Genomic DNA, 14,131 nt, shown 5'->3' with positions numbered 1-14,131 from the left:
CCCTCCCCTGAACCACAGCTCCTGAAACAGCTACTGTGGGCAGGGTTTTCACCCTGCAAGCACTTTTAATTAATTAATCATCACACTTAATTACAATGCAAACATATTAGGAGCTGTATGGCGTTGTTAAATAGGAAGATGCTGCATTTAAAGAGGTTGTAATTTACAGTTTTTAAAAAGTCTGGGCCCACTGCACTGATGAGTTCCCTGCCTCATAGCCAAGCCAAGACCCCATGGAATCCCCCATGGCACCTGCCCTCCCAAGAGCACATGAGAACCCAAGGGGAAACAAGGCAAGTGTGGACCAGAGCTCTTAGAGCTGCCATGGAAGCTGTATGATATCCATGGATGGTTTATTTGCCATCTCCATAAGGGTTTATTTGCCCTGGGGAGGAAAGCCATGTCCCACTGCCCTCAGTGTCCCCAAGGTCTCTAAACACACCTGAAGCTGCTGAACACTTCACCAGGCACCCACAAAATTAATTGCAGTTTCTGAGAACAAAAGCCTGCACTGGGGAGGCATTAGGTGGGCTGGGGGGGTTGGGGAGGTTCCTCCTTTTATGCTGGAGAAATCCAAGATTTTGCAAGTTGAATTTCCTCAACCTGCTATTGCTTCATGCCTGAGCAAGCAGCCCAGCAGCGGAACAGGCACACTGGTGCTGGGGATGTCCAGCATTGCTTGCAGCCCTATATAAGGGACAAAGCTGAGCAACAGCCTGGCAGGGCAGGAGTATCCTCCTGGACAGCCAGGAGAGGTTGGCCACCCTCACCGTGTTTCTGGGGCTGCCCCTTGCCCTGGCCACCAAGTCCCAAAGCTGTGCCCCACTGGTCCTGGTCACCTTCGACAACAGCACCATCCCTCAGGTAAGCCCTGCCCTCATCCAAGGCACCCATCCTCTCCTGTCAGCATCCCTACCCCTTATGGATATGGGAGGAGGTTATGGCAGCTCAGTGTTCATCTCACTGCCTGTCTATGCTTGTTTTCCTAAAAAAAATTCAGACTGCTGGACAGAGGCACAAGGAAGGGGTGAAGCCTTGCAGCTCTGCACTCATAATCTCATGACCAAGTGCTTTTTAGGGGTTACTACCTTGATCTCCCTGCAAACCAGGCTGGGCAGCACCATCTAAATGCCTAACCACCCTGTTTTAAGTCCAAGTGATAGTGGCTCAGGTCAGAAATCTCCATCCGCAAACCCTTCACTGCATAAACAATATTTAATCCCTCGGGAGGTTTTAATGGGAGGAAAGCAATGACAGCCCGGCACGGAGCAGGAGAAATGCCATTGCAGAAAGAACTGGCCATCGTGGGAGCTGGAGCACTGCCTTAACAAAAAGGGGACATAGCCCAGAGACACTCACAGCCTTAAAGATCCTGCCCAAGGACGTCACCTACAAGGGCTGCTCCTGGCTGTGGGACAGCAGGACGCAGGCCACAGCATTTGCTTTAATAATTCACAGGGTATCTGTGAGTAAACCTGGCACAGCCCCTCCAACCTTCCCCACTCTGCTCCCCTCTGCAGATCCTGGGACAGTGGTTCTACATTGCTGGTGCCTCCAGGTATCCCCCTCACCTGGAAGTGATGAAAGCAGTGACATTTGAGGCATTTTCCTTCTCCCCTGGTAGCTATGAGGATGAGCTCAACATCACCGAAATCATAGGAACATAAGGACAGAGATTCACACCCTGATCTGGGTCCTCTATCCCCATGGGCATTTCTATCTTCTGGACTCAGACACTTCACAAATCTGGGGCTGGAGAGCAGCTTTGGCTGCTTTTATTGAAGCTCTGCAGTCCTGCTCATGTTCCAAATCCCTCAGGTTTGGTTGGGGCAAGATTGTGAGTATTTGCTCCCACTGACCTCTCTGCCCCACAAGGAATGAGATGTGTGGTGAGGAACTCCAGCAAGGTCCAGGTCTTCCAGGAGAACTCCACCCTGAAGCATGGTAAAGCTCCAGTTCTAGGGATGGGGTGGGGTGGGGTGAGGGGACTCAGCCCCCCCTTGAACCCTCCTGCTTCTGCCTCCCAGTACTTGGCACCCTCAGCCTTTTACACCTAAAATCATGTGTGGAGCTGGGGGAAAAATATTTCTTCCACCACACATCACATCTATGGCAGTACTGTGGGACCAGAGCAGTCCCCACTGGGATGAGGCACAAGGATAAAACGTGATGAGCCTCAGTATGGAGTGGATTCTCACCAGTGGGGAAGTCTCACTCTCTCCTACCTTCTAGTTGATGATAACCAGGTGGCTTCCGTGGCCAGACTGATCCAAAGTGACAAAGACCTGCTGATCCTGAACCACATCAACATTGACTTCAAATCTCAGAATCTTCACTCTCAGGTGAGCAGATGCTTCCCCAGGGACAAAGCAAGGGGCATGGACATCTCCAGTCCTCACAAACTGGGCAAAAAGCCCCTTTTCCCCTGATACAGAGAGGGGAAAGATGGAGACAGGCAGTGAGCTCTCCATCTGCACTATGGCGATCACCCAGGAGCAAAGCAACCCTAAAACTACACTTCTTTGCCCCCCTTCTCCATTTCTCTGACAGCAGGGATACCCAATGTTGATAATGCAGAAAGATGGAACAATACAATGTCTGCCTCAGGGAGATCTGAATCTGTGATATGTGCTGAATGTTACTACCATTGTCTGCGCATTAGATCAGTCAGACATGAAACAGAAGGAAATGTAGAAGTGTCAAAGGTCTGAGTAAGTGAGATGAAAGTTTTTATTGTGTGTCCACGATATGGGATAAGGGGTGGAATGTTCTGGGTTGACGCTGTCCCCTATCCCATATCTTGGACTACATTGTTATGTCTAACAGCTGCCCCCCACCTTTTGGCGGGGCCTGCCGCTTTGCTGCTCACTCTCTGGCTCGGCTGCTCACTTGCTGCTGGCTGCTGCTGCTTGGCTGCTGCTTCTCTCTCTCTCTCTGCCTGCCTGCTGCCACTCCTGCCTGCTGGCTTTCGCCGCTTCTGTTTGTTTTTTTTTCCTTCCTTCCTTTTCTTTTCTTCCCCTCCCCCACCCCCCAACCAAAGATTTTGGACTGTCTCTGGACCTGACCTGACCTGAGAAGTCAGAGAATCTCTGGGGCCCGCAGAAGAATCTCTGCACCCTCCCCCTCACAGTAATTTAGCATTGTTTTTTCCCTTTTCCTTGGTGTTGGGGAGTGTTTTTTTTTTTTCATTTGTCAATAAACCAGTTTTTTCCACTTTTTCTCCAAGGCATTTTCCTTCCCAAACCCCGGGTTGGGGGGTGAAGGGGTGGTGGAGGTTTGTTTTTAGGGGACTCCTTTTAGAGGTTCTCCCCTAATTTATTCCAAACCAGGACAATGTCCAAACTCCAGAAAGGACCCCCTGCACATTTCCAGGGGGTATGTAGAAGGCTTTTACATCCATGAAAATTTGTGTAGCCTTTATTGTTGTAAAGGTAGTGTCCTTCAGTCAGGAATTTCTAGCTTATCTCCCCACATCTGTTCTCATGCCCAGTTGTTTATTGGGAGTTCTACTCCTGGTACCAGAGAGAGAAATAACTCACTAGCTTGTGGCAACTTCCTGAGGTCCAATGTGTCTCTCAGGACCCATGTCCCACGTCTCGGCTAGCCCTGGCACTGGAGCTGCAGTGAAGGTATGGTTCCATATCCTGGGACACATCCCCGATCCTGTGGGTCGTTGCCCCGCAGAAGCATGAATAGTGGCAAGAAATAAAGAGAGGTCTCTTATGGGGAACTTCAACTGGGGTTTATTCAGCCCACGCGGGACTTCCTCACACCCAGAGAGCCCAGAAAAGCGGGGCTCCTCTCTGGACAGCATCTTATAAACAGGGGAGAAGCAGGGGGTTGGGGACAGCTTGGAACCAATCCAGGGTGTGACTCTGAACATAAATGACAAATATAATAACAAATCAATAACACAAGGGAGGGGACAACTGGGACATCCAATCACTCAGCGCCCTCACTAGAACTTTCCAGACATCAGGGCGAGGCTTTGAGGTGATGGACTGGGCCCAGGTGTCACATAAATGATTGATTAATAACAACCACCGGGGTAAACCATAAAGGGGTAAAACATGGGGCACATGGGACAAACCATTATAACTTCTATAAAACAGTATAAAACAAGTAATAAATACATACAGAAAACTGATAAAACCAAAAATCACACCATTACTAGTCAGAGAGCTAGCCTGGATTATCTCATCACTTAACATGGAGCAAAGATGTCCAGAGCTGACATATCAGCTACAGATAAACTCTTCTGTGGTAGCGGGGAGGTCTTGCCACACTCTGGCAGGGGTAGCTTGTGCAGGAAGATTCTGGCCTTACTTCTGCCCAGATAAGATGATGCTTACTGGCTTGACAGATACAGGCCCTGTCACCACCAGCCCACCTGCCCACAGGCAAGCTCCTATCTACAATTGCGAGAGAGAAAGGGGAGACTGGTGATCAGAATCTGTTTTTACTGTGATTTCCAAAAGCTTATATACTAGTCTAGGAAGGCTCATAATTTTTTACTACAATAATTAGGTTCAACATCACACAGATAAACTTACACATTTTACAACATCTCTTGCTTGCAGAAGTGGATTCAATCTTCTTTTCTTGTCACCAGTCTTGATCCAATCTTCTTGTAATCTTCAAAGCTCTGTTTTTGCCAAGACATCTTGTTATCAAACTGGTTATGCTAATTAAATCCACAGTACCCTCTGTCCTATGTACCCCAATATGTCCTACAAGTTCCCATTTTCTGGCTTACAAAAATCATTCCTAGCTTTTGGTACCTCTGAACCTTACTCAGAGATGGATCTGCCATTCTCCTGCAAAACACAACACCCAAGTTGTACTGAAACTCTCACATATGAGCCAACAATATCTTACTCACAAGTAATGCCTCCTGTGCTGTATCCTGTAAAAACAGCACAGAAGGCATTAATTTCAGAGTAAATTCAAAGCAATGGACACTTGCCAGAAGTACATGGACTGCTCAGGTTAAGAAAAACCAATGGCAAAAATTTAATTTCTGGGGGGCAGAGCCCCTCACCAGCACTCACCTCCTCAGGCTACACAGCTGCCCAGTGGTCAGTTTAATGTGTGCCCACTCCAGCCTACAGCATGGGCTGCAGATCCTGGCAGCAGGCCGGAACCAAGTGCCACTAACAGATTTGGTGCACCCTGGGGCACTGACCACAGCACCTCCTGAGGCTGCAGGGTCCAGAGTTAACACTCCACCACTTCTGCATGGTGTTGGTCCAGAGAGCAGGGGTGGCCAACAGAGCCAGTCTCATGCTGGGCAGGCTCCGTGCAGCCTAGCCCCAGCTTCCTGCAGGCGCTTGCCCTGCTGAGCAGTGCAGCTACATCGCTCCTCAGTGAACTGCCATGTCATTGCTGCAGTGCCTCCAAACCCAACCTCCTGAAGAATCTTATCAGGAGGCTGGTGCTATAACCCCACTTTGTGCAGCTTCTGACAAGCCTGCACATGGACTTGGTCAGCTGGCTGGCACAAACCTGCATTATACCTCCCACACACAAGGCTCAGTGCTGTGCCACTCCAAGCTCCCTGCACTCCACAAGCACATAGCTTCTCTGTCCCTCCAGTACCACCATCCTGAGCTCTGGCTCAAGGCAGCAGCTAGCACAGCCCCAGAAACATCCAACCAGCACTTTACAGGCATAGTATCAGCAAAAGACAAGGCCAAACCTTTCTTCTGATGTCCACCACCCCAAATCAAAGACTATATCAAGGTTTTCTCAGTCAGACAGTGCAGCCTTTCACATCTTAATCTCACTGAAACTGAAAGAAGCTGATCAACAGTTCATGAAAGCATGAATTAACTCTTAAGAGTCGGCAAATATTAATTACAAGCCTAAGAAGCAGGATACGCCTTAGCCTTGTCAAGATAAGAGAAACAGAATGCACCTTGTCAAGGTAAGAGGAACAAAATCTACTGTCACCAGGAAACGCTGAGCCAGCCAGTGAAGGACTGCACATGCTTCAGAAAGGTGAAAAGTGCAAAGTGAGGAAGACTGCCAGCCTTTATCGGAACAGCCCCCGAGGAAGACTTGGAGTCTTCCTCAGCTCAAGAGTACACCAGAGTACAACTGCACTTGCATGTCACGTATTGCAGGGGGAAAATGGGCCACTGAATAACAGAACCAACATGATTCCAACAGAATCCACTTATTGTTTATGTTACATGCCAGATATAGATTCTAGGTCTGCTGTCCACGTGGGCACACATCTCTGGGCTGGCCAAGCTGCTTCTTTATAAGCCTGGCACACATCCTTCAGGACATCCAATTGGTCAAGCATCCATCCTCATGTTGTGCTTCCCCTATCTAGGGTCTACATTTTTTGCAGACAGTTTCTCAGGCTCTCTTCTTATTTTTGATCCTGTTGTTTTCTCAGTAATCTTGATGAATTCCTGAGAGCTCTAACAACAAAACTGCAGGTGGTTTGATAGAATTACTCACAACCAGTTTGGCTGGTGCATCAGAATGGCAGGGGGAGGGGTGCAAAATCAGGGGTTTCAAGGTAAAATCAGTAATTTCAGGGCAAAAATCCCTTGCCTAATTCCCCCCTGACAGGGGTAGGCAGGCTATTACCAGGATTCCCAGAAGGGATTCTCAGGTGTGGGTATTTGCTTTAGGGGTGCTATTTTAAATCTCAGTTGAAGCAAGCCTGTAGTTATTTAACCCCCCAAATAATTCCCAACACCCTGAAAATGTGTCTCCAAGAGCCCAGTTTGGCAGCTGGAGGTGCAGCCCTGCCTGGAGGGGTCTGGAAGCCCTGCCTGGAGGGGCCTGTGGTGGCTTTTGGTGACCCTGTCCCCCGCAGGGATCCCAGTACCGTTCTCCATGGCACAAACACAATCTGCTCCGCTCTCAGCCCCAGGCACTCAGCGTGGTGCTGAAATTCCTCCCAACTCGGCCGTGCTTATTTTCCAGTTCCGGGCTGGAGAAGGAGAAGGATTTGTCAGGTGTCAATTTATAGGCTGGTGGCCTCAGCACAGCCCTTTGTTCCACATCCCTGTTCTTGCTGCTCCATTTCCCCACCAGTGTTTGCTGTGGATGTGGGCTGTGTGAGGGTGTCTCACCCCCATAGTGAACACATCTGAACAAAACCAACCTTGGGCATCACTTGTTTAACCCTCTCCCAAAAAAACCTCTGGTCCTGTATACTTAAAGGGGTCGCAGGGTGCTTTGATACTTCTGGGGTGTCAGGAGGGGCTGAGGCAGAGTATAGGGGCAGTTTTCTGTATGTGTCTTCAAAATCTCTTAAGCAGCTGCTTTGCAGCATGGCAAGATGATGGGGAGCCTTATCAGGGTCAAAACTGTTGCTGTATGGGTTTGTGGTTAAATCTGATCAGCTTTGGCCCTGCAAAGCCACATGCTCTACCCTGGGAGCTAAGTACTGAAGCATCATGGTTGGCTTGAAAATTTTGAGATTTTACAATGATATCAATGCTGAATTGTATTGATATTGTATTCCTGTTCTTTGAATATTTATGATATAAACTCGTTTGGTCTTTAACTTGCTCTTCTTTCCAAGAGATGTTAGGTTTAATGGAATTTGCAAATCCCATGACCCCTGGAGTGTTGCTCTCAGGAAAGTCACTGACTGCTGGTGAAACCAAGTTGCTGTATGCATTTAGTTGATTTAGTGTGTGTGTTTGGGTGTCCTGCAATAGCATTAAATTACTTTAGGATGGAGTTTCATACCATAGAGATACTGCCCCAAATACATCCTTTCCCTCTGCATTTGGTACTGGACAAGTAATAGGTTTTCAGAGCTCACGTTCATCAGCATCCCCTCAGTATTCTGGGTCTCGGCTTTGAGAGAACAGTTACAATAATTCAGGTTTTCAGTGCTGCAGCAGCAATAAACTCCAGCCCAGGTGTGGGCAATGTCGGTAGTCCCTGATGTTCAACCCTCAGTAGCAGGTGAAGACAAATATCCTGAAATAGGGTGATTTTTTTGGCTCTTGGTTTGTATAAATGTTGTCTCCTAAAAATAGAGCTGGGGTTGTGAAAAAGCCCAAGCCCCTCAGCTCCTGTCCTGCTGTTGAAAGGCGCTGAATGATGTGGTGCGTTGGGAGTCAGGGTATGAAGGGTCAGTTCAAACTGTATCCCAGGGGATTGCAATTCCCACCCCAGACTGGCTCATCCCACTTCCTCAGCAAGGAGGAAGCGACTCAGAACCAGAGGCTTCATTAATTCACTGAAACCTGCCAGGAGTGTTCCCTCCCTCCCCCAGGGGATTGTGAAATAACTTCACAAACAGTATGGTGTTCTGCAGGGATGGGAGCAGGTTTGCTCCTGGCACAGCATTACTCTGTGGGTTTAATGTGGCTGGATGGTGGCGCTGTGATCCCTGGAGTGCCCAGGAGCAGGAATACCCTGGGTGCCCCCGAGTTTGGGAAGCTGTTTGGAGCCCACCGGGGCTTCAAACAGGCAAAGAGATTCAGGAATAAAATGCATCAGATAATGTAAAACATGGACGTGTGTCCTTTGTGTGTCTCAGTTCATGTGAAAGCGTGGGCTGGGTGATAACCCCACCCGTGCTGCTCATTGTGCTTCACCAGCGTGGTGAAGTGACTTCCTGGAAGTGACTTCCAAGTAGGTCAGGTTGTTGGTAAAACATTTGTCCCTCCTGGAGAGAGAGGGGAAGGAGGTGATGCCGTGGTCTGGAAAGGACCAGCAAAACCCTGGCTCTGGCCCTGACCCCACACGGGGCATCTGCCACCCCCTCCTCAGGGTTCATTTCTTTCGCTGTTAAAATCGAGGTGTTTCTTTTGTGCCTTTGCCTGACCTCCAGTGGCAGCTCGTGGTCTCAGCCTTGCCATTGCTCCGCCCCTCCTTGGTGGTCAGACGTTTTCCACCCTGAAACGTCAAAGTGCTACTTGCGTGGGAAGGAAAAATTCGTCCCCTGAAATCCTGACCCTGTGAGGGACACAGCTTTTGGTGCCTGGCAAAGTCAGCAGCTGTGGCATAAGGACTTCTAGAGAGGTCTTTTCCTTCCTGCATCCCCTATGCCTGCAGGGCTTGGTGCCTGTGAGACCCCTGTACCTGCAAAACTTGTCTAAACCTGCAGACTGTTGAAATAAATAAGTCAAGTAAATAAAAGGGATGAGGGAGAGGGGGAGAGGATGCACAGAGCAGTCAGGAGAGACTCCTTTTGAAGAAACCAATCCAGAATCGTGCTCATATCTTGTGCTAGAAGATTTTAGGGCTGTAGCAGGGAGGGGATGGCTTGAGAGCACAGGGACTGCATCTTACACAGCCATGTAGTGGCTGATGAGCAGCTCCTGTCTGCTGGCACCGGGATCCAAGCGCAGATAGGGGTGGTCGATGAGCAGCATCTCCATGCGGTGCTGGGGGATCTGGGCAGCCCCTGCCACGTACAGTCACGTCCCCAGCAGCTGTGGGGAGGGAGGGACAGGCTGGTGACAGCTGCTGGGTTTGTAGGAGAAACGCTGAGATTTCTACCCTCCCCGTGGCAAAAAATTGACAGTGCTGCTGGTTCTCCCTCTTGCATTTGAGCGACAAGGTGAAACATTTGCAAATGAATGGGGGGAGGGGCGGGGTGGAAATAAAATAAATATCTGAGTGTAGGGATTGGGAAGGGTGCTGGCACCAGTTGTAGGTGCCCTGGGTGGTGCAGCAGGGTCAGGACAGCCCAGCTGTGTCGCAGGGGATTTGCACGAAAAAATACCCAGCCTTGTTTCAAGGTCATCGTTGGGAACTTGAGAAAACTGGGTAATTCGAGTCGTTTTGGACAGTAAACATTTCCCGTTTGTTGAAGGTGTTTCATTGACAGCACAGTGGCAGATATGCTGGGGGAGGGAGCAATGGGGACAAAGTGGGATTTTCCCCTTTCCCAAGGCTTAGCAGAACACCCTCAAGCTCACTGCAGGCGTGGGGCAGCCCCGGGGCTGGTGTCTCCTACCTTGGAGGCCGTGGAGTTGTCTGGGCACTGGGCTCTGCAGGGAACAGCGTCCGTGGGCAGCAGAGCTGCCAGGCCCAGGATGACCATGAACCTGACTGTGTCCATGGCTGTCTGAGCACAGAGTGAGCACAGCCCTGCACAGGCAGATGCTGTTGGCTCCTGCAGCTCTGCTGGGAGGGGACAGGATGTGCCCAGGGCTGCTGGATCTGCACCTGTGTTGCAACCAATGCCTTTCAGGGGCAATGCCCAGGGAAGAGCCACGTGCTTGGCACTTGCCCTGGCCTCAGATGCAGCTGCTGTCAGCAGGTGTTGGTAGGAATGGGCTGTTGGTAATGCAGTTACTGCATTTGAAACTTAAATCTGCCCTAAATGTGTCCATTTTTTCCCTGTGAGGAGCTGCTATAGTTGTCTTGCTCTGCTAGTGAGATGTTATGCAGCCCTCCCAGTGCTGGTTTGGCTGCAGACCTCCCTACCCCAAACTCAGGCAAACCCAAGGGGGCTTTGAAGAGAAGGTGCTTTTGCCATCCTTGTCAAAACTGGCATTAAAAGCGGTGCTCATGGACAGGTCACCTCTGTCCAGTTGGACACATCCCCTCTGGCAGCTACTGACCCTCCCTGCCCTGCTGCTGTCTGCGTGTTGTCGGACAGGCAGGTCTTGTTTCTCTGGCATTTTGTGTGCCTTTTCCTCTGTGGCAGCAGAGCTTCCCTGAACACTTTGGTCTGGCTCTGGGTGATGGCTTTTCCCATCCTCTCCCCTTTGCCCTCCTCAGAGGCACTTGGGGAAGGTGCAGTGTCACCTCTTGTCACCCCACCCTGCAGTGACCCCTGCACAAGCCTATGCTGTAGATTGGAGCCTTGTGGGATTTGGCTTGAAAATTGAGGCTGAGGGTGTTGAGGTGCTAAGAGTGTTGTGGTGGGGGAGACTCGAGGGGGCTGTAAGGTTTGTGTGTCACCCTGATCGGTGGGTGCTCATGTCCCAATATCCTCAGACTGCGAGGGTCCCCTGCCACCACAGAGATGGAGTGAGGGATGAGCCCCTGTGCCCACTGCCGTGCTTGGCCCTGGTTGGGTTTTTCTGGAGCATTTCACATCTCTGGGTGAGTTTGGAAATGCAGCACTATGGGCAGGGCGGGCAGGAGAGCATCCCAGAGAAGATGGAGCAGGAGCAGCCGGTGATTGAAACTCAGGAGTTTATTTTGGGCCCAGTTGAGAACAGTGAAACTGAATGTTTAATCCAGGAGGAAAAACCAAAATATGGACAAGATGAGAGGTTCTGAGGCTGCGCTGAGCCTGGCTGGGGCTGGAGGAGGATGAGGATGGAGCAGCTGAGCTGGTCCATGGGAGTTATTCGAGCTGTGGATCTGCATTGTCTTCACCCCCAGGCATGGGACAGGCATGCTGTGGGAGAGATGAGATTGGCTTTTGGAGCTCACTCACCCCACAGCCACCTGGAATGGCTGGGGTAGGATGCTCGAGGAGGAGGGGGATGCACAGCAGGGAAGCTGTGCTGGGATACTAAATTTATATTCCTCCCAGACCTCTGTCCCAACTGGAAACAGAACCTGGCCTGGGGTTCATCCACCCTGGGGAGAAGTTTGTACCTCTGTAGAGGTGTAGAACACATCCTCTTCAGTGAAACCCAGGCAGAGCAGGTGACTTTGAACTCCTCCATGTGCTCCTTGCTCACATTGCATCCTTGCATCCACCATGTACAGCCCAGTCCTTGAGCAGAGACAATTCCACGGATAGGTTTGCCTGTACTCGAGACAGGGTTGATCCATACTGTCTTTCCCAACAAACCTCTAACACGGGCCACTGGGACTTTATCTCCATCTACTATATTAAGGAGCTGGGACTGAGCAGGACCTGCTCCGCTGGTGGAACCACGGGTGTTAACTAACCAGGTGGCCTTTGCAAAATGCTGCTCCCAGGTTTTTTAAGGATCCCCCACCCAATGCCTTCAGGGTGATTTTAACAACCCATTGTACCTCTCCACTTTACCTGCAGCTGGTGCATATGATATGATATGGGGATATGATATACCCATTCAATACCATGTTCCCTAGCCCAGGTTTTAATAAGATTATTTTTAAAATGAGTCCCATTGTCTGACGCAATTCTCTCAGGAATGCCGTGCCTCCAAAGGACGTGCTTTTCAAGGCCCAGGATGGTGTTGCGGGCTGTAGCATGAGACACAGGGTAGGTTTCCAACCATCTCGTGGTGGCTTCTACCATGGTCAGCACATGACGCTTGCCTTGGCAGGTTTGAGGCAGTGTGATGTAATCAATCTGTCAGGCCTCCCCATACTTGTACTTAGACCACTGCCCTCCATACCAGAGAGGCTTCATCCGCTTGGCTTGCTTAATGGCAGCACACATCTCACAATCACGGATAACTTGAGAAATGCTGTCCATGGTTAAATCCACCCCTCGGTCTCGTGCCCACTTATAGGTGGCATCTCTACCTTGGTGACCTGAGGCATCATGGGCCCACCATGCTAGGAATAACTCTCCCTTGTGCTCCCAGTCAAGGTCTATCTTCAACTACCCTATCTTTGCAGCTTGATCTACCTGCTGATTATTTTGCTGCTCCTCATTAGCTCTACTCCTGGGGACATGGGCATCTATATGGAGAATCTTCACAGGTAGGTTTTCTAACCGGGCAGCAATATCTTTCCACTCTTCAGCAGCCCAAACTGGTTTTCCTCTATGCTGCCAGTTCGCCTCTTTCCATTTCTTCAGCCATCCCCACAGAGCGTTGGCTACCATCCAAGAATCAGTGTATAGATAGAGCCTTGGGCACTTCTCTCTCTTTGCAATATCTAGGGCCAGTTGAATGGCTTTGAGTTGAGCAAATTTCCTGGATCCACCGTCTCCTTCAGTGACCCCTACGACCTGTCGTGTGGGGCTCCATACAAGCTGCCTTCCATCTCCGACCCATCCCTATGACACGACAGGAATCGTCAGTGAATAAAGCATAACATAGTTCCTCTGCTGGCAACTGGTCGTATGGCGGAGCTTCCTCAACCTAGGTCACTGGTTCTTGTTCTTCATCTGCAACACTGAAACTTTCACCTCGGGCCAGTTTGTAATTACTTCCAAAATTCCAGGGCGATTCAATTTCCCAACTTGGGCGCGTTGTGTAATGAGGACAATCCATTTGCTCCAGGTAGCACTGGTGGCGTGGTGGGTGGAGGGAACCTTTCCTCTAAACATCCACCCTAGCACTGGTAGTCAGGGTACCAGGAGGAGTTGTGCTTCCATACCTATAACCTCTGAGGCAGCCCGAACCCCTTCATAGGCTGCTAGAATTTCCTTTTCTGTTGGAGTATAGCTGGCTTCCGACCCTCGGTAACTTCGACTCCAAAATCCCAGTGGTCGGCCTCGAGTCTCCCCAGGCACCTTCTGCCAAAGGCTCCAGGACAGACCGTGGCTCCCGGCTGCAGAATACAGCATGTTCTTTACGTCCGGTCCCGTCCTGACTGGGCCAAGGGCCACCGCGTGAGCAATCTCCTGTTTGATTTGAGTAAAAGCGTGTTGCTGCTCAGGGCCCCACTGGAAAGTGTTTTTCTTGTGAGTTACCAGGTGGAGAGGGCTCACAATCTGGCTATATTCTGGAATATGCATCCTCCAAAAACCTATGACACCTAGGAAAGCTTGTGTCTCTTTCTTATTGGTTGGTGGAGACATCGCTGTGATCTTGTTGATGACATCAGTGGGAATCTGACGCCGTCCATCTTCCCACTTAATTCCCAGGAACTGGATTTCTCAAGCAGGTCCCTTAACTTTCCTCTTCTTGATGGCAAAGCCAGCTTCCAGGAGAATCTGGATAATCTTCTCTCCTTTTTCAAACACTTCAACTGCAGTGTTCCCCCACACAATGATGTCATCGATGTACTGCAGATGTTCTGGATCCTTACCCTCTTCCAATACAGTTTGAATCAATCCATGACAAATGGTAGGACTGTGCTTCCACCCCTGGGGCAGTCGGTTCCAAGTGTACTGCACACCCCTCCAGGTGAAAGCAAATTGAGGCCTGTATTCTGCAACCAGAGGAATGGAGAAAAAGGCATTGGCAATGTCAATAGTGGCATACCACCTTGCTGCCTTGGACTCCAGCTCGTACTGGAGTTCCAGCATGTCCGGCACGGCAGCACTCAGCGGTGGAGTCACTTCATTCAATGC

General features: G+C 50.2%; 1 protein-coding gene, 1 long non-coding RNA gene and 1 pseudogene across 2 annotated transcripts; 1 reads left to right on the top strand and 2 right to left on the bottom strand.

Moving 5' to 3' along the window:
• Window positions 1-616: 616 nt before the first annotated feature.
• Window positions 617-3,627, top strand: LOC136369911 (alpha-1-acid glycoprotein 2-like). The gene is made up of 6 exons (XM_066333061.1): window positions 617-656; window positions 710-864; window positions 1,521-1,659; window positions 1,870-1,944; window positions 2,233-2,342; window positions 3,580-3,627. The coding sequence occupies exons 1-6, from the start codon at window positions 617-619 to the stop codon at window positions 3,625-3,627; spliced, it is 567 nt and encodes a 188-aa protein (XP_066189158.1).
• Window positions 3,628-4,322: 695 nt separating this feature from the next.
• LOC136369910 (uncharacterized) lies at window positions 4,323-10,137 on the bottom strand (annotated as a pseudogene).
• A 982-nt stretch (window positions 10,138-11,119) lies between these two features.
• On the bottom strand, window positions 11,120-11,631 carry LOC136369896 (uncharacterized). The gene is made up of 2 exons (XR_010745085.1): window positions 11,548-11,631; window positions 11,120-11,344 (listed from the first exon to the last, which is right to left on the bottom strand). It is a non-coding gene; the product is annotated as an uncharacterized lncRNA (long non-coding RNA).
• Between the last annotated feature and the right edge of the window lie 2,500 nt (window positions 11,632-14,131).

This window comes from Sylvia atricapilla, chromosome 19 (genome assembly GCF_009819655.1).
Source record: "Sylvia atricapilla isolate bSylAtr1 chromosome 19, bSylAtr1.pri, whole genome shotgun sequence".
NCBI lineage: Eukaryota > Metazoa > Chordata > Aves > Passeriformes > Sylviidae > Sylvia > Sylvia atricapilla.
The sequence above is the reverse complement of the archived record's forward strand: the minus strand, read 5'-3'. Positions and strand labels throughout refer to the sequence as shown.

What these genes read in the sequence shown, in the direction of transcription:
- LOC136369911 (XM_066333061.1), top strand. Translation starts at nt 617, where the DNA reads ATGCCTGAGCAAGCAGCCCAGCAGCGGAACAGGCACACTG. An exon ending in GCAGCGGAACAGGCACACTG is followed by an intron (nt 657 to 709) that starts GTGCTGGGGATG and finishes GACAAAGCTGAG; the next exon opens with CAACAGCCTGGCAGGGCAGG. An exon ending in CTCAGAATCTTCACTCTCAG is followed by an intron (nt 2,343 to 3,579) that starts GTGAGCAGATGC and finishes TGTGTCTCTCAG; the next exon opens with GACCCATGTCCCACGTCTCG.